Source organism: Asparagus officinalis, chromosome 3, assembly GCF_001876935.1.
Source record: "Asparagus officinalis chromosome 3, Aspof.V1, whole genome shotgun sequence".
In the NCBI taxonomy this organism is placed as follows: domain Eukaryota; kingdom Viridiplantae; phylum Streptophyta; class Magnoliopsida; order Asparagales; family Asparagaceae; genus Asparagus; species Asparagus officinalis.
In genome coordinates this window covers 110,350,521-110,369,208 of record NC_033796.1, presented here as the reverse complement: position 1 = coordinate 110,369,208, position 18,688 = coordinate 110,350,521, and the positions used below count along the sequence as shown (strand labels likewise).

At 37.9% G+C, this 18,688-nt stretch overlaps 2 protein-coding genes across 2 annotated transcripts; one reads left to right on the top strand and one right to left on the bottom strand.

The window, feature by feature from the left end:
- Window positions 638-13,044, top strand: LOC109835738 (uncharacterized vacuolar membrane protein YML018C). The gene is made up of 8 exons (XM_020403749.1): window positions 638-948; window positions 2,410-2,808; window positions 3,249-3,466; window positions 3,703-3,773; window positions 3,896-3,997; window positions 7,507-7,624; window positions 7,695-7,830; window positions 12,546-13,044. Exons 1-8 carry the CDS (start codon window positions 868-870, stop codon window positions 12,606-12,608), a joined length of 1,188 nt encoding a protein of 395 aa, XP_020259338.1. The 5' UTR covers window positions 638-867; the 3' UTR covers window positions 12,609-13,044.
- LOC109835737 (ubiquitin carboxyl-terminal hydrolase 22-like) lies at window positions 13,425-17,323 on the bottom strand. Its single transcript, XM_020403748.1, has 3 exons — window positions 16,969-17,323; window positions 15,378-15,502; window positions 13,425-14,624 (listed from the first exon to the last, which is right to left on the bottom strand). The coding sequence occupies exons 1-3, from the start codon at window positions 17,283-17,285 to the stop codon at window positions 13,846-13,848; spliced, it is 1,221 nt and encodes a 406-aa protein (XP_020259337.1). The 5' UTR covers window positions 17,286-17,323; the 3' UTR covers window positions 13,425-13,845.

Here is an 18,688-nt window from a genome sequence, read left to right as displayed (position 1 = left end):
TAAAATACAACTGTAGCATTACTGTAATATAAGGAAAACACTACAGACACACTCCCAACCACACCTTGGGGCACACCCCCTCTCTCAGCTACAGTGAACGAGGCCCACTTTAGATTTTTAAAAAAATCTAAAGTGGGCCCCGTGTACTGTAGCTGAGAGAGGGGGTGTACCCCAATATGTGGTTGGGGGTGTGCCTGTAGTACCACTCGTAATATAAATATTGAATCTCAAGTTCTCTCATTCGTACGGAGAAATAGATTTTGCTTAGGACAAATTTTCAAAACCAACCTATTTGGATTTTTATTCCCAAAAAACGACCCCATTCAGTTTTATTAATTATTTTTGAATGGGGTCGTTTTTGGGGAATAAAACTCCAAATAGGTTGGTTTTGAAAATTTGTCCATTTTGCTTACGGTTGGAGCTTGAAAAAGATAATCTGTTCAATTTTTCAAATGAGGGCGTTATTTGGAAAACAGGGTACAAGTGAAGGGGTTTCTTGTAAAATCCCGCGCCATGCCTTAAACTAGACATAAACAAGGACTCCATTTAGATCTCTGCTTCCCTTATTACCAAAACTTCACTATCTCATACCAGCAACCAATCCAAAAAAAGGAGTTCAAAAAAAAAAAAAAAAAAAAGAGTTAAAAAAAAAAAAAAAAAAAGAAGAGAGAGAGAGAGAGAGAATTTTTTTTTTTTTTGTAACGTTTGAGCTCCCGAGATCTCTGCTGGCTAATGGGGTTCGCTGGGGTTGAATCTAGGGTTTGTCTCCAGCAAGGCGAGATCCTGGAGATTCTCTGGGTTTTTCTCTAGTATTCGATTCTAGGGCTTCTTTGATTCGAAATTTTTGTTTTTTTTTTGAACAAGAAGATGAGCTGGAGATATAGAGCTGGGTTGTTTCTGATTGGGGCTGTTGTTGTTATCTGGGTTTCCTCAGCTGAAGTCACCCAGGTTCAATTTTTTTTCCGCTCTTCTTCTTTAGTTTTAGCTCTTTTGAGGTATTTCTGTGTAATTTTAGCTTTGAAGTACTTATGAAGAATCATCATGAACACAAAGTTTCATTAGATAGGAAGGAGATTAGCAAGTAGGTAAATTGTTTGATTCCTCGTGTGAAACTTACAAGAAAAGGGGTAAAATGATTGTAATAACAACCGTGACCTAATACTAAGTGAATCACTTGACACTATATTCATACCACCTCTGGGAAGAGCATCTCATGTTGATTCGCTCCTCGTTAGCAATGGATCACCATTCGCCTACCCTCGTGCAGACGGTGTGTGTAAAAGCTTCACTTCGTCTTAGGCGAATGGAATACTTGGTGGCATTTCAGGAAAAGGAAAATGACAATGAATGAATTTGTAATTTTACGTTCTGACTTGGTCTGTGCGGTGATTTTTCTTGGAAGACAATAAAAAGCAAACTTTCTGATGTGGATTATAGTCTTGTAAGCAAACTAGACAAAGCAGCAAATAAACAGTTCTTTTCGTTGCCTCTACCTTTGAAACTATCCGCAACTTTAATGAAAATTAAGTTAGCATAGGCTTTTGGTGTAGGGTACAGAGAGGACCTTGAGGCTATTAGAAGAAAAAGGGTTTATGAAGAATGGAATAGTGGTTAATATGAAAATTATAGAGGAATGGACTAATGCCTTTTCAAAGAAACACTAGGAAAAGGCTAGTAATGTTTGCTATTTATGGAGATTTGCAACTAGCAACATGAATTTGGAGCTATCTTGGATGGATACTTACTAAAGTCTTTGTACTTGTATCCGGTGCATATCTGATACTTGGATATCACAATACTTACTAAAGTCTTTGTACCACGTTCCTGGCTTCTTCTACAACATGGCCCTTTGTGGCATGTTCCTCTTCTCCATGGCTACAACTTTGACCCATGAGATTTTCTTCATGACTAGGCCCTCCTTTTTATGTCTGTGGTTATTGATCACTGAATTTTTTTCCCTGTCTATGTTCTTGGATGCCTATCCTTCTTCATTTGATCTCCTTGTAACATAGCTTTTCTCTGTCAATATCCTATGGGTTCCAGTCTTTTGTCAACGGCCTCGTCCCTACTGATTTATTCTTTGTAAATGTTCCTTCGTCGTCAATGTCACTGGTTTCAAAATATAAAATAAAGTTGTGGTGATTACTGATTGATTGTTGATATTTGAGAATAAATATGAGAACAGATCTTTTCGGGATAAATAATTTTAGTAGTTAAGGTATTAGGTTTCATTTGCTCAGTTTTTGCTGTATCTAGTGAGTAGTAGGAGTTATTCCTTGATGCATTTATGCATTGGTGTACATAGTTTCATACTTATGCACTTATATACTTCTGCATTCCAGTGATTTAACTTGCTGCTCTGACTTTCATCAAAGCTAGCTTTTGAACTTGCTACTGTTCATTATACAGGGTATATTTACAGACTACAAGCAACCATTCGCAGTTACTTATCTGGGGGCCTCCCTTATGGTTGTATATCTTCCAATAGCATTTTTCAAGGATTGGTTGTGTAATTCACTGAAAAAGCGCAAGAACAACATACTTCCCAGTGCTGTTAAAATATCTGCAGGACTTGATTCACCACTAAACTTTGGTACAATGCAAAAAATCTTGGAAATGGGAGTGCAAGCACATTTGACTAAGAAAGATAGCACCATAGTCCTTTCTTCATCCGAGGAAGAAAATCCTTTTATTGCTGAACTCCAAGATGAATCTAACGTTATAGCGTTGAAGGAGAACAAAGAGCTTACTACAAGGGAAATTGCTTTATACTCATTGTATCTTGCTCCCATTTGGTTTGTAACAGAGGTAATTTTTTTTCCTCCAAACAAATAAGCCTTATTTGCTAGTTTAAATTTACCCCGCGGCAGCTTGAGCCATATATCTCCTATATGTTGGTTGTATATTCTAAACTTAACAGCTATGAGAATATTGGTTGCCAGAACTGATGGACTACCCATGGATTCTGATTTAGTTAATATTGCTTATGATCTAAAGTTTTTAACAACATAATTTGTAAAACTAGCAAATGTATTGTTCTCAACATCCTTACATCATTAGTAGAAACTTGAAAGTGATTTGGTTCTTTAATGCTCTGCAAGTTATGTATACAACTCTTTCTTTTTAGATTAAAGAAGTTACATCCATCAGACCCAACAAATAGTACAAATAAATATGTTGTTTATTTGCTTACATTAGATCAAGCCAGACTTGGGTACTTACTTTATATCTGATATCGATGGAGACAGTATTTATCAAATGCTGCGCTTGCACGGACCAGTGTGGCGAGTACTACAGTACTTTCTTCAACTTCAGGGCTTTTTACTCTTTTTATTGGTGCGCTTCTTGGTCAAGACACCTTGAGCGTAGCGAAAATAGTTGCTGTTTTTGTCAGCATGGCTGGAGTCGCAATGACAACTTTAGGAAAGACTTGGGCAAGAGACGATTCTCAGTTGAGCTCTTCTGGGTAAGTTCTTTCATTCATATGTCACTTTGATTTGGGATGAAGAAAACCTTCCAAGATATAAAATAGATTTTATTTTGTGATCCACGTGTTTCATATCTTTAAAGAATCTGACTGCTAGGTTTGTGCGTATGGTTCCTAACAACTGATAATTTCCTTCACTTTCCCCATTCAAACTGTAATATAAAATATTTGCTTTCATTCGTCATTCCTGGGCTTTAAAAGTTTCCATTGTGTAGGAACGACGAGCGGTCTCTTGTAGGAGATCTTTTTGGTCTTCTTTCTGCTATGTCATATGGTCTATTTACCGGTTAGATATTTCCTTCTCTCCCTGCCTCCTCTTGTTTTTGTCTGCATGTGCACTTATGCATGTTGCATGATTTTAACATTATTCTCTTTGCTACCTCTGATTATAGTAATATTTAATCACAGTACTACTTAAAAAGTTCTCCGGAGAGGAAGGTGAAAAGGCTGATGTCCAAAAATTGTTTGGATACGTTGGACTTTTCACTCTAGTGGCTCTTTGGTGGCTTGGTAAGTCTGAGCTTACTTCAAAATAGTTTCTGCCTCCTACGTCAATTATCTTTAATTTTAGTTTGGTGTTTTCGTTTGCTTATTATGCATAGTCTTCTCTTGTTGTTTCTTTAAGGAACCATCTCTTTGATTGGTGAACAGATTACTATTAAATCACTTTCTCCTTTTTGTTTTTGAAGCTTACAATATTATCTCATCAGTCTAACTGGAATTGATGAAATACGTAGATAAAAATTTGAGAAGAAATTGATCTAAATTTCTTTCTAATAACTTGTTACATTGTTGTAGAAATGTCATTATTTTAATATGAAATATTCCTTATACTAAGAATATTTATATCACCACTCTTGATTTTTACATATCTGTGAAGTATATAAGATTTTCCTGATGCAAATAAGGTGATATACTATGTTATTGTTTCTTTGCTACAAACAAAATCTTAAACTGATAGTTTTTGGTTTATAAAGTTGGGTAGAAAAAATAGTTTCAGAGATTTAGAGAGAACTAGTTTGAGTTGTATTAACGTCTTAATAACCATTATAGATTAAGAAATAACTTGCAACCCATTACATAAATCGATTTGCAACCAAGTGAAATTAAACTGAACCTCCCCCAGTCTACTGCTTAACATTTGACTTTAAAGCCTTTTTCCCCCGCTTCTTTACCCCCCCCCCCCCCCTTCCTTGCGTCATTATTCCAATAATTTATCTAATTACAATGTTAATGAGAAAGAGAATGGACGCATTGAAAACTAAAAATTAGAAAAAGGCAGTTTTCTTTTCAAACAAAAAATAGAAATGTGAAAAAGAAAATTTAAGCCCAAAATAATAATTGAAATAAGTACTCTTCTTCCCTCCACCCACTGCACCGGCACCACCGTACCTACCCGACACATACCCACAGATATACACGCGCACACACTTTCAAGGTTATGAATCACTCAAGGAGACCTGAATTAATGCTTCACGTGTTAGGAGATGAATGCAATGGCCAGAGTGTGTTGATTGGCGTTTTCTTAAATTGATGAGTTATATATTTTTAATACTTCATATGCAACATGCTAATGCATACTAATACATTTTCCTAAATAATATGAAAATTTTACATTCTTTTTTATTGTTTAGTTACATATCAAGTAATAGGTCTATATCGTTCTGCTACATAATGTTCTTATTAATGTATAACTGAGTACTAAACATTAAATTATTTATTGTTTATGTGTCAACTAGTGGGTTAGGTAACTAAACATTAGTATTCATGGGCGGAGCTAGCTAAGGCTCAAAGGGGCCTTGGACCCCACTTGACTTTTCCATATTTGCAAAATATACCCCAACGTCATGCACACTTCTCTCAAAAAACATCACGCATATGTAGGCTGTCTAAAAATCACTAAAGATAGCTGATCCCTATCAAACACCAATAATGGCAATTACAATTTGTCGACTTCCATAATAACAATTCCACAATCAAATCAACAAATAAAGGCTACAATTAGAAGATTTTCATGTAGATCGAGAAAGTTATAATTCGACGATCTTCACGACAATCGATGGAAATACTGATTCAGCAGTCTTCATAAACAACTGCGGGAGTTACAATCTGATGACTCCCACATTTTAAAGAGCTAATGTGGAGATTATAAAATAACGATCTCTGCTAATGCTCTAATGAAAGGGATTAGAAGTCAACTATCTCTTTAAATTCCAAAAGGCAGAGGTCATTTCTGTGTTTCAGATTCATAACGCTATGCGAACACGGCGTTTTCAGCCTCAAGCATATGCCCAACTCTGTGTTTCAGGTCTAAAACGCAGAGCGGGCCTAGAACGTCACTTTTAGCGTTTGACTGGTTCAAACAGAACCTGAAGGGTTTCAAAACCGTATCTCCACTTAATAGGGTAAGTTACACCCATTATGAAGAGATTTTAGGGGGCGATTACACCCCTTATAAACCCTTGAACGGTTTCAAAACCGTTTTCCACGAAATGAGGGCGGTTACACCCTATTAAGGAGAGATATTAGGGGCGGTTACACCCCTAAAACCCTTATAAATGGCGAAAAACTCTGCTGAGTTCGAAATTTTTTTAGAAATCGAAAAATCTAAAAGGAAATCGACATTCATCATTAGAGAGTTTTCATCATCAGCAACAGAGATCTTGGAGCTTAGATCTTGGCTTACTAACTGAATTTTTGGTTTCAAATCAACTCTTTCACAGAGTTTAAAAAAACTCGCACTGAATTATAAAACTCGTTAAGAGTTCTTTTCATACATACCACACAAGTTCCATCAACCGTTCCAGTGAAGTGAGACGTTCGGATCATCAACGAGAAACAAACTTGTTACGAACATCGAGGGAGGCATCTCATCGCTACCGTGAAGAACCCAGTTTTAAACAAGGGGGAAAATCTCCGTCGATCTTCTTCTCTTTTATAAACCGGGATTCCGATTGAGAATATTTGTAATTTCTTTTTCTAAGCCTGTTAGAGAGAGATTACTTTGAGAGAATTGTAAACCATTCTTTTTCTAAATCAGTTAGAGAGAATAAAATCAAATACATTTCTCGCAATTATTCATCCAATTTTCTCACAAACAACACACTTGAAAAATCTATCCCAAAAATAAATATTGCAAACTAAATTCTAATAATCAACTTTGGCAAAAGATTATTCTCCTCAACTTTGTTGGACATGATGAGTATATATTTGACTATTTTGCTGATATTTTCACATTGAAGCTACAAATTAACCTATCGAAGTTAATGATTTATTGATTTTGGAAGTTTTTTTTCTCTCTTCCAAAGTACTTGATGATTGATGATAATTTTGAAAATATTGAGAATTGAGGGGAAGTGCAAACGCATACTTTAAGGGGTATGTATACAATAACCCAAAAAGGAACCTGGTTAATAATAACTTCATAAATCATAAGCAGTAAAATGAGTAAACCCCCAAATTTTCTGAAAATTCTTTTGTTCCTCTCTTGAGTTGCAAACAAATTGCGAACAGATCTCGAGTCATTTGGATTTCTCTCAAGCGTCACTTCACGTGCATCTGCCTGTTTGCATTCCTCTACATCCATCTCTCATACTCAATCAGTCCTTATTCTGGTACGTTGTCCACGTTTTCCCCTCTTTTAGGTTGGACCCCCCTTACCGAAAATCCTAGCTCCGCCACTTTTGGTATTTGCTAATGTGCATTTGCATGTAGACAACTGTATTGATGTGCAGACTTCTCGCATCTTTGGTCTAGGTATTAACATTAACATGGAAATCGCCTTCTTTCTGAACCCTCTTTTTGGAGATTATTTATGCTGACTTCTTCTGCAGTTTGTTATCATCTTACTTTGTTGTGCAATCTAGTAACTGTGAAGGACTTAAATTTTACAGTGCAGCAGATATGTAAAAGTTGTTATCTTTTTTTCTGGTTCAATGTCTGAGCTTTCTAGATTAACACCTGATAATCAACTACTTTATGTTTGTGTTTTTAAGCTACTATTTCCTTTCCTTTTTCAGTTTGGCCCTTGACTGCATTGGGGATTGAACCCAAGTTCACAATACCACACTCACTTAAAATGGATGAAGTTGTCCTTGCTAATGGTCTTATTGGAAGTGTACTCTCAGACTACTTTTGGTAGGTTACAACTATGACTATATTTAAGCATGATATTAGTTATTCTGATTCATATTAATTGTCCTTGCAGGGCTTTATGTGTGGTATGGACTACTCCTTTAGTGGCCACTCTGGGCATGTCCCTAACAATACCACTCGCAATGGTTGCAGATATGTTGATCCATGGCCGTCATTATTCAGCAGTGTATATTCTTGGTTCAGCTCAGGTATTTTTTTGGTGTGTTGAGCACAGGACTGTTAATCATGTTATTTTACACTGTACACATAAGTATGCATGTTTAAGGATATTTCTTTGCACACCGAATAAGAAACAGGTCATGATTCATGAACCTATAAATGGCAATCAGTATTCCACAATGGCTGTTTCTTCTTGCCAGGACATGTAAATATAAATTATTGCCACATGTGCAAGTTGATTGCAGTTAACAATTTGCCAGAAGTGCATGTCTAAATTTTCGCATGCAGTAGTTACTTGTTTTACTATTTTTGAACTTGTTCCCTGAAGGTTCTTCATGATAAGAAGATAATTACAGATCATGCATATGATTACGATTTACGAGTGATATGTTCCATGTCATATTCACCGTTCCAACCATTATGAACTTCCAGCCCAAAAGAAAACCTTTCTGTTCAATGTCCACAAAATTTGCTCTAAATTTGGTTCCAATGCTTCATATCTTGTTTTTCTTTTTCTTTTTTCCCCTTCTCTTGATTCTATATCCCATTTTATGTTAGCTGTTAGCTCACATATGCATGCATACAAATACACAAACATACACATCAATCCTTCATGGTTGACGATATTTCTTTCATTCATTTTCTTGTTGCACCTCAATCTTGCACAGATAATGAAGGTTTAATCAGAAATACGTCCCCTTACCTTTCTATGAGGGTGTAGCCACTTGTACGCTCTAAACAAATTTATTTGGCACCTACACCCCTTGACATCTGGACGAAATTATTTTCTTGTTAAGTCGAGATGTCATGTGAGAATCATGACTATGAATTACCTTTTTGCTTCAGGTTAGCTTTCTGGCGCCGGGAGGGGGGGGCTAACTTGCTCTCCCTAGAATTGGAGGGCAATAAAAATAACGACGGACAATAAGTTGGTTAATGGAAAAGGTATAAAGTAAATGTGGATATAAAGCGGTGCATGAGTAGCGCCATAGCCACCACAGTATAGGCGATGTAATCTGGCGAGATTAATCGCGAAATGGCAACAGAATTATCTCCAATTTCAGAGTTTCTTAGATTGGATATAATAACAGCAGGAACTGCTTATAGAACTTACCTATGTTGTGCGGTTCTCGCTGCCCGGTTGGTGTGTGTTCTGAATATATTGCTGGGCTTGCTGTTTAGCAAATGTTTCTTAGATAGATTTCTTCGAAGCTCTCCTTAGATATTTGTAGCCCTCTCTCCAAGCGTCGTTGGTGCCGGGTCGCTAGTGGGGAGCCCTGTTCTTTTTCGCTGAAATGTTGGTGGAATTCCCCTCGAGGGGTGTGCTGTTTAGCAGTTTCTTAGCTTTATATCCACGAAATTGAACTCCATAGAATTTTGTATCTCGAGCCCGTGGCTCTGTGTGGAGGCTTGCAAAATTCCTCTCCGTGGAGTTTTCTTCGGTCACAAATCTGTTGTTGCTACGATATTTATGTGTGATATGCTGATTTCTAAGTCCTTTGGCAAGTCTTCTGGGTGGTTGGAGTGTAAGGTTAAAGTCATTTAAATTTGTTTGTGCTTGCTCTATTTGGAGAGCTTACATTTTTACTTGATGTTCTCTCTTTGTTTTTCTTAGTAGAGTCTATGTCGAAAACTGCGTTTAGGAACATAGGTTCTCGATCCAATTGTACCAATGTTAAGACTGACCTGTTATCCTCTGTTGTTATAAATGTATATCCTGAAAAATATTTTCGATAGTTACATTTTTGCGAGAAGACCCTAATTAGAGGTTGCCCGAGTTATTAATTTCTGAGCTAAAGTGTGGTCGATCTCTATTTCGACCTCAGCTGCAGCCTGCGGCTGGCTCACTCTCTGTAAATGGTGTTCAAGTAATTTTTGGAAATGCTTTAGAATATACTTATTATTATCTTTCATTGGAGTGATAGGCCTACATCAGCATGGCGAAGACGTCAAAGCTCACAGTCTATATTTCATTCAGAGGAAATATATGCTCCTGACTTTGATTTGATAAATTTCGTTGAGTATAAGTATCTATATAGGATATCATGTGCGAAATTCAAAGCTATGAGTAGTGTGATAAGATACGAAGATATTCTTATCATTATTTAACATGGCGAGCATAGCACTAGACATGCCGCACAAAAAGATTCCATTCAGAAAACAACGAAGTAAATACACGCTCAAATGAGAAGATTCATAAGCCAGATGAATGTAGAAACTCAACATTATAATAAATCAGGCCAAAAATTCCAGCGTAGCCAGTAACTAACGTGGATGTTGTATAACTTCTACACGAATCCCGCGGCCATTCGCTTTTTATCTTCTTTGCGCTCATTTTTAAAACGCCATCAGATAACTAACTAAAGGCGATCAAAAAAACCCAAATAAAACGCAACATATACTCAGTGCTATTTAATGAGCCGAACAAATAACCAACCTCATAAAATTAGGTTATTATACTTCAATATTGGCCGAAAGGTCTGTCACACCATACTAAAAAACTTAGGCATCCCATGTATCCTTCGGTTAGTTCGTCTTGTTCTCTCTCTTCTTTTGTTTTGTGTTGGTAATCACGGACACACAACAGTTAAGCAGTCAATTATCCATAAATTTGAAAATTTGACCCGATTGATTACGGAGATCGCAAAACATTGGTAATATCCTCCCTAAAAGTCTCAATTGAAGCATTTTTCGACCATGTATCCCATAATTGCTGATCGGCGGGGGAAACCACGAGTTTTCAGCTTGCTTATAATAGTAAGCGTTTCTGATTACAATAGAACAACATTATAAGTTGCAGAAGCTCTCACTTGCTCTGTTTACTCGAGTGAGCATAACGATCCAAGCATCGTCACACTAAACGCATGCTGTGAATGTATGTTCAGTGAGGCCGCGGGTTTGTCCGGAAAAGCCTCCCAATACGGGCGAGGTTTATTAGAGACCTCAAGTATAGTTTATTTATCAGTGCCGCAAGCTTCTAACTTACCGCTGTGGGAATCATTGCGAAAACAAGTTTTCAACTGGTCTGAAGCTAACTCAGAGGCCTCGCCACATCTCCTGAATCATCTGCATCAACACAGGTACACTCGATATTCTATATTTCCCATAGGTCAGTCTGAAGTTATAGAAGACGAAAGATGCAACTACCCCTGCATATTGAGGATAATTGGAAGATGGTATAAGTCCCCGCTCGTCTCTTTCGTGGACATCCCTTTTTGACATGTTTGGGAATAGCTCGAGATCTGTTTGGATGTGGAAGCAAAGTAACCTTCAGAGGAGTTTCTGAAAGGATGACGAATCATAGAATTTCTCTTCGCTGGCTATTTGGAGTATTGTCTCGTCTTAGAACAATTTTAGCAGACTTCGAAGAATTTCTGGTCTCAGAGCGCTAACCTGTTCAGGGTCGTTAAGCCTGCCCGCTTCTAAGCATCACATTAGCAGTAGACATCTCGCAAGTTTGGCAGGGGCCTGGATGTCGTTTGAGTCTAAATTTCCATTTCTCGCCGTCCTCATGAATTTTTGAGACCGCCTAGCCGCCACCTTTGTTGGTGGATTTCTGGATTTGAGTCTGCAAGTCCAAAGATGGTGTCGAACATGGAATCATATGGTTTTGTACTATCGCGAAACCCATCATAGCTCAGACACATCACCATCTTTATGCTCCTGAAGATGCCAGGGTTTAAGAGTACTTCTCGTGTGCAATGTCGCAAACTTTCTCCATTGCTTGTCAAAAAGAACTCTTTATATCGTAAACTCTGCGCGAAATATCTTGAAAAGAAAAGAGAAAGGCTCTCAATTTTGAACTAATACCAAATGTATATAGTGTAATGGCTTGGTATATTACTAGTGCACTGGGAACAATGAATGTTAAGAGGGGCACTTCTCAGATATGTAGGTAGCCGGTGGAACACATAAGAATAATAAAATACTACGCGAATCAAACTGGAAGCCAAAGTGTTCAAGGACGGTGGCGGACCGAAAAGATTAGAAATGTTTACGGATCATTCAATCTGCACCTCACCATCATGGGTCCACTTCATCTGACCCTCCAAGTCCGTGGGTCACTTCAATCTGACCCACACAAGCGCGGAGATCATCAAGGTTACCGACTCGCCAAGCCGTTGAGGTCACTCAAGTCTGATCGCTATAGGTCCGGCGAGTCACTCAGAGTCTGACCCCCCTTCAAGCAGCGGGATCACCACAATCCTGACGCCTCCAGCCCGCCCGGTTCACCGCAGAGTTGGACCCTCCAGCTATTTGTGCGCCTCACCCACTCTAAGTTGAAGTACCAATACGCCGTTTTAGTCACTCAATTGATCGACCCTCCAGCCGCTGGGTTCTATCAAAGGTCGCTGAACCTCCAGTCCGGTCAGTGGTGGGTCACTCAGTGTGGCGGGGTGCCGATAGTGCCATTTTTGGGAAAGTCTACGCGTCTTTACGTTTGGCGGTCGAACGGATGCGGGTCACTGTCACAAGTCTGACAGCCTCGCTAACCGTGGGACTGATACCCGGCGCAGNTGCTCCCTGAATTGAGGGCAATAAAATAACGACGTCTAAGTTTTAGGGGGTATAAATAAAATAGTATAAGCGGTATAAGCGCTATGCCACCACAGTATAGGCGATGTATCTGCGAATATCGCAATGGCAACTATCTCCAAATTCAGGTTTTTATCTGATTGGATATTAATAACAGCCAGACTGCTTATAAACTTACCTAGTTGTGGCCGCTTGTGTGTTCTTGCAGGTATTTGCTGGCTTTGTAATAGCAAATGTTTCAGATAGATTTTCGAAGTTGCTAGGATTGTAGCATTTTCAAGCTCGTGCTGCGGTCGCTAGTGGGAGCCTGTTGGGCCTTTTCGCTGAAATGTTGTGAATTCCCCTTCAGGGTGTGGTGCTTTAGCCAGTTTCATTTATTCTTTTTATCCACGATGGAACTCTGTTTTGTATCTCGAGGTGCTCTGTGTGCAGGTTGCAAAATTTTTGTGAGTTTTTCTTCGTCACAAATCTGTTGTTGTACGATATTTCTTGTGTATATGTGATTCTTCAATCCCTTTGGAATCTTCTGGTTGGAGTGTAAGTTAAATCATTTCATTTGTTTGTGCTTCCTCTTTTGTTACATCTTTACTTCATGTTGTCTCTTTGTTTTCTTTAGAGCTATGTGAAACTGGCTTTAGGAACATGGTTTCTGATCCAAATTTGTGTAAGCTATGTTCTCTGATGTATATCTTAAAAATATTTTTCAAGTTACATTTTGAGTAATAGAGTTCCGAGTTATTAATTTCTGAGCTAATGTGGCGTTTATTGCTCAGCTGCAGGGCATGCTGACTATTTTGTAACTGGTTCAAGTAATTTTGGAAATGCTTCATATACTTATTATTATTTTCATTGGAGTAGGCCAACAGCACTGGCAAGAGTCAAGCCAATCTGATATTTCATTCAGAAGGAAATACATGCTCCTACTTTGTTATATCTTGCTATAAGATGTATATAGATTCAGTCAGAATTACAATATAGAGTATATAAGAACAAATTTCTTATCTTTTACATGCGAATAACTAAATCCCACAAAGATCATTCCAGAAAACACAAGTAAAATACACTCAAATGAGAAGGCATTCAAGAAGCAGATCAATTAGAAATAACATTATACAAAATAGCCAAAATTTCCGAAGCAGTAACTAAGTTGGAATATACTTCTACACGAGCCGCATTCGTTTGATCTTCTTGTGATCATTAAAACGATCAATAATAACAAAGTCAAAAAACCAAATAAAACCAACAAATACAGGCTATTAACCAACAAAACCAACCTCATAAAATTAGGCTATTATACCTTCAATATTGCCAAAAGGTACACCACAAAAAATTTAGGCTCCCTTTATCCTTCTATATTCTCTTTGTTCTCTCTCTTTCTTTGTTTTTTGGTAATCACCGACACACAACATTGAGCATTCATCCATAAATTTGAAAATTGCCCATGATACGGAGATCGAAAACATTGGAAATCTCTTCGTTCAATTGAAGCATTTTCGACCATTATCCCACTAATCTGATCGCGGGGAAACCACATTTTCACTTGCTTTATAGTAAAGCGTTTTCTGTACATAGAACAACATATAAGCTTGAGAAGCCCTCACTGTGTTCTCAGTGACATGAACGATCCAAGCATCGTCACACTTAAACCATTGGTTATTGAGCCTCAAGTACGTTATATAGTGCCCAGCTTCTAACTTACCGCTGTGGGAGATCATTGCAAACAATTCAAACTCTGAAGCTAACTCAGATGCCACATCTGAATCATCTGCATCACAGGAATATATTCGATTCCCATACCTAGTTCTAAGTATAGAAGACGAAAGATAAGGTGCCATATTGAGGGATAATGGGAATTGCAAGTAGCGGTCAATCTTTCGTGACATCCTTTTGACAGGGGAATGCTCGAATCTTTTGATGTGGAAGCAAGTAACTAAAGGGAGTTTTCTGATGGACATCTGTTTTAGGGAGTCTTGTCTCGTTTGACAATTTTGGCAGAAGAATTTCTGGTCAGAGCCTAACCTTTCAGGTCTTGTGAACCGTTCTAAGCATCCCATGAGAGTAGACATCTCGCAAGTTTGGCTGGATGTGTTTGAGTCTAAATTTCCATTTCGCGCATGAAATTTTGAGCGAGCCGCCACCTTTGGTGGATTCTGGATTGAGTCCAAGTCCAAAGAGATGTCGACACATGGATCATATGTTGTAGATGCGAAACCACATGCAGTACACATCACATCTGATCTCAAGATGCCAGAGAATACTCTGTGTGCAATGCAACATTCTCCATTGCCTGTAAAAGAATCTTATTAGAAACTCTGGCCTGAAATTCTTTAAAAAGAAAAAGAGAAGCTCCAATTTGAACTAATACCAAAATGTATGTAATGTAATGCTTATACTATGCACTGGGAACACGAGGGAATTATCAAATATGTATAGGGGGGAAACAACAAGAATAATAAAAATAATTAGAAAATGAGATTACGAAAGCTTCATGGTACAGCCAAAGGTTCATGCAAAGATTTTATCCTCCTTAACCAAAGAGTCAGTTCATTAAAAAAACACATGCTCAAGCAAAAGCTAACAAGATGTTGGTATTATTCAATATTACTGAAAAGAGAGATGATCACAATTCACCTACCTTACAATTATCAACTTCATCAGGTAAAATGTACTAATCACTATTAGAGGATTTACATCTTTTTTCTAGCATTTATCTTTATCACACATCTGAAACTCTTACTATGCAGTTCCATCATAATCAAGTTGCACAAGCTGGAGACGATAACATGAACTGGAGATATTAGGCATAGACACATCAGATAAAGCAGATGATTAGCTAGAAGCAGTCTTTTCTTTTGGGGGAAACTAGCAGCAGTATTAAAGAATCTATCATAAAAAGCAAGTTTTAATCAGATATATATTGGAATATAAACTCTAGAATATTGTAGCAAGTGAAGCAAGATATTTATTCAGATGAATCTGTGAAGTGGAAATAATGTGTAAAAATAAAAAAGGTGAAGTTTAAAAGCAATCAACATATTACTCTGCGTTGGAGGTCGAATTTGGTCTCCCTCCACCTTCTCATGGATCGCATCAAGCATAGAGATGAAAAATTCATGTGCATCCTGTTGTTCATAACTTGCAAGGTTCGATGCATGTTGCCACCAACTGAGAAGCCATAATGCTCATTATTAGAAAAGAGGGGCTGCACGTTAGGACACACCAGGATTTCCATCTTTGTAACTCATTTTACATGTCCAATTTTTTTGCTGAAGTATTTAGCTAAGGCAAATTGGCAAGTAGAGGTACCACATAAAAGCAAAGAGTGGCATTCACTAAGCACAAAAATGAAAATAGGCAATGAAAACATGCCTGCAGGCCTGCAGCTTAACAGGAAAGTTATAGCTAATAGCTGGGCCCATTACGACGAACTGCAACTACCTGACCTAATTAAATATTAGAAATACAGTGAATAAAGATTAAAGAATTATATAGCACAAACCTAAAACAAGAGATAGAGTAAAATGCTTGCTTTAAAACTCAGCTGGTTCTTCTTACAACAAAGAGGAAAAAACAAGTTTATATCGCTTGTGTGGTTCTCTTGACAAGAAACCTTAGAAGGAAGAGAAATATGTTTATCATATATATACATAACCTATATTGCCGTCTCATCTGACCCAAGTTAGGTACATCAATCATTTTGCTATAGAAATCCATATCACCATAAACAATCGACGACTTTCAATAGTATGGTACGCTGATAACATATACGGTTGTTTGCATATATACCCCTTAAATTATGGGTATTTACAAAACTACCCCCTAAATCATCAACTTTGGAAAAAAATTACCCCTAAAATCAACAAATCATTAACTTTTTGAGTAAATTTTGACTATTTATTTGATAACTTTTACATTGCAGTTACAAATTAGCCCTTCAAAGTAGATGATTGATCGAGTTTAGGGTAATTTTTTCCAAAATTGATAATTTGCAGGAAGTTATGCAAATAAAAAGATTTGAAAGGGTATTTTTGAATTACTCATATTTATATATATATTACTATGCTGACCAAAAATAAATAAATAAATAAAAAGAAAAGAAAAAAAGAAGAAAGTACAATACATACTGTAATGAACCTAAACTGAGTTAGTTTATCTGATAAGAAGATTAAGATGCATGACAATAGCTAGATTAAGATGCATGGCAATTACTTAACATACAATGAACTCAAAATAGCTAATCAAACACAAACATTAGGAAGACGAAGAACTTTTTATGGGCCACATAAACTATTTAACTTCACACGAGTTTAGCATTTTATGCCCCTTGATATATACCGATCGGATAACTGATTACCTAATTAGTTCTCTCTTACTAGTCATGTCTGTACTAAAATGAATTGAACTTTTCACCATACAATATTTTAGATATGAGAAACACAAATAAGCTAACAAAAAGAATCTAACTTTCTTCTATCCATCAATCCACCCCCACACTCTTCTTCACTCCCTAACTAATACTAGTGTCTCCATCACCCATAACCAAAAATTCCATCAAAATTATTTTTTTAAAAAATAAAAATAAAAACTATCTCCAAGCCTCTAACCAATCCAAATGCCGAATTTTTTTTTACCTATAGAGAAACTTGGCAGGGCTATAAGGCGCCCGATCACCAGAAAACACCGCCGAGTAAATCGCATCAAGATCGCAAGCCAAACAAACCCTCGCATTCCCGTTCCCGCCATTTCCGACCTTCTTCTTCCTCCATTTCTGCTGACAAACAAACCTATTGTGCAGATCACTCAGGAAGTAATTCCTCAACGGCGGCGTATGCAGCAACACCTGCAGCACCGAGCTCATGAAGCAAGTGTTCCCCAAATTGTTCATCCCCCTCAATCCCCTCGGCATCAGGTCCTCGATCCCCGACGAATTCGACAAGGCGGACTCCATCAGCAGCCTGGATCCGTAAAAGATCGCTTCTTTCTCCTTCAGATAAGGCGTCCACGGTCGATAATCAAGCCCTCGCCTGCCTGCGCCTCCACCGGGGCCTTCTTCGTCTTCTTCTCCGCACTCGGCTCCTTCAGATCCGTCGTCGGGTTCTTCTCCGACGGTTTCTTCACCGCCTTCGGTTCCTTCAGATCCATCTTCGCCTTCTTATCCGGATTTTTTTTTGCTGGGGATTTTGCTTTGCCTTATTGTTCTTCTTGTTTCTTCTAAGCTGTCATACTTAAAGTAACCTGTTTTATGGATTTGGTTATTTCTACTTCCTGTCTATGTTTAGTTCTTTTGGGGAGGAGGTGAGAGCAGGGAGAGTCTGATGATGGCATTGGAGGAGGAGGAGGCCGTGGAGATCGATTAGGGTTTGACTCATCGATCGAAGATCAAGATCGGTTTTTTTTTAAAAAAAATAAAAATAAAAATAAAAAAGACAGGATTTTTATGAAAAAAAAAAGATCGGATTTTTTTTTGGAGAGGGGAGTAGGTTAATAGGAGTATACTTATATTACATTAACTAATGCATCAGATTGCAGGAGATTGAGAAGAGAAGAAAAAGGTCAGATTTTTTTTTTTTTGCCCCCCATTATCTTTTGATTTTAGAATTTACTGGTTGATTAATTTGATAATTTTAGAGAGGAGGCTGAGTTTGAGGTTGCGCGAGCTCGTCGGCGGGTTTAGCCCAAGATTTTTCCAGAGGGTAAAGAGAAAGGCGAAGAGAAAGAAGCAGGTATATAGTTTTGGGCCCGGGCCTTCTATTGGGCTGTTTGTGGACATTTAACCCTTCGTCGATGATACAAGTGTCCGTCACAGTACTCGTAATATCGAAGTCATATATAGTATAAAAATAATGGCTTGATGGCACTTAAATACCCTATAGTTTACTCTACTTTGCGCTTATATACCCTCACTTGGTTTTTAGCAGCACTTAATATATTAAGAGTTTATAGTTAAAAACCACTGTAATTCTATTCTAAACCTACCATAGTTCTATAGTAAAATATGATTTAGATAGGTTTAACTATAAAATTTACAAATATTAAGAGTTAGCACGTTATAAATGTTAGAATGGGGTGTAGATCAAACCTCAATTCCGACGAGGAGCTCCGGCGAAGCTCCGACGAGCTTGAGAACCACTCAGGCGAGCGTGGGCAGGCGAAGTCGACGGCGAAAGCTCCAGGTGAAGCTCGAGCAGGCGAGCTCGAATTTTGGCGATTCCCGACCTCGGCGTGTGGGCAACACGACCTTGGCGTTTTTGGATCCGACCCTCGCGTTTGGGACACCGACACTCGCGTTTGGGACACCGACCCTCGCTTCTCAAGTGAGAATTGAAAGGGTTCATACCCTTTAATTATTAA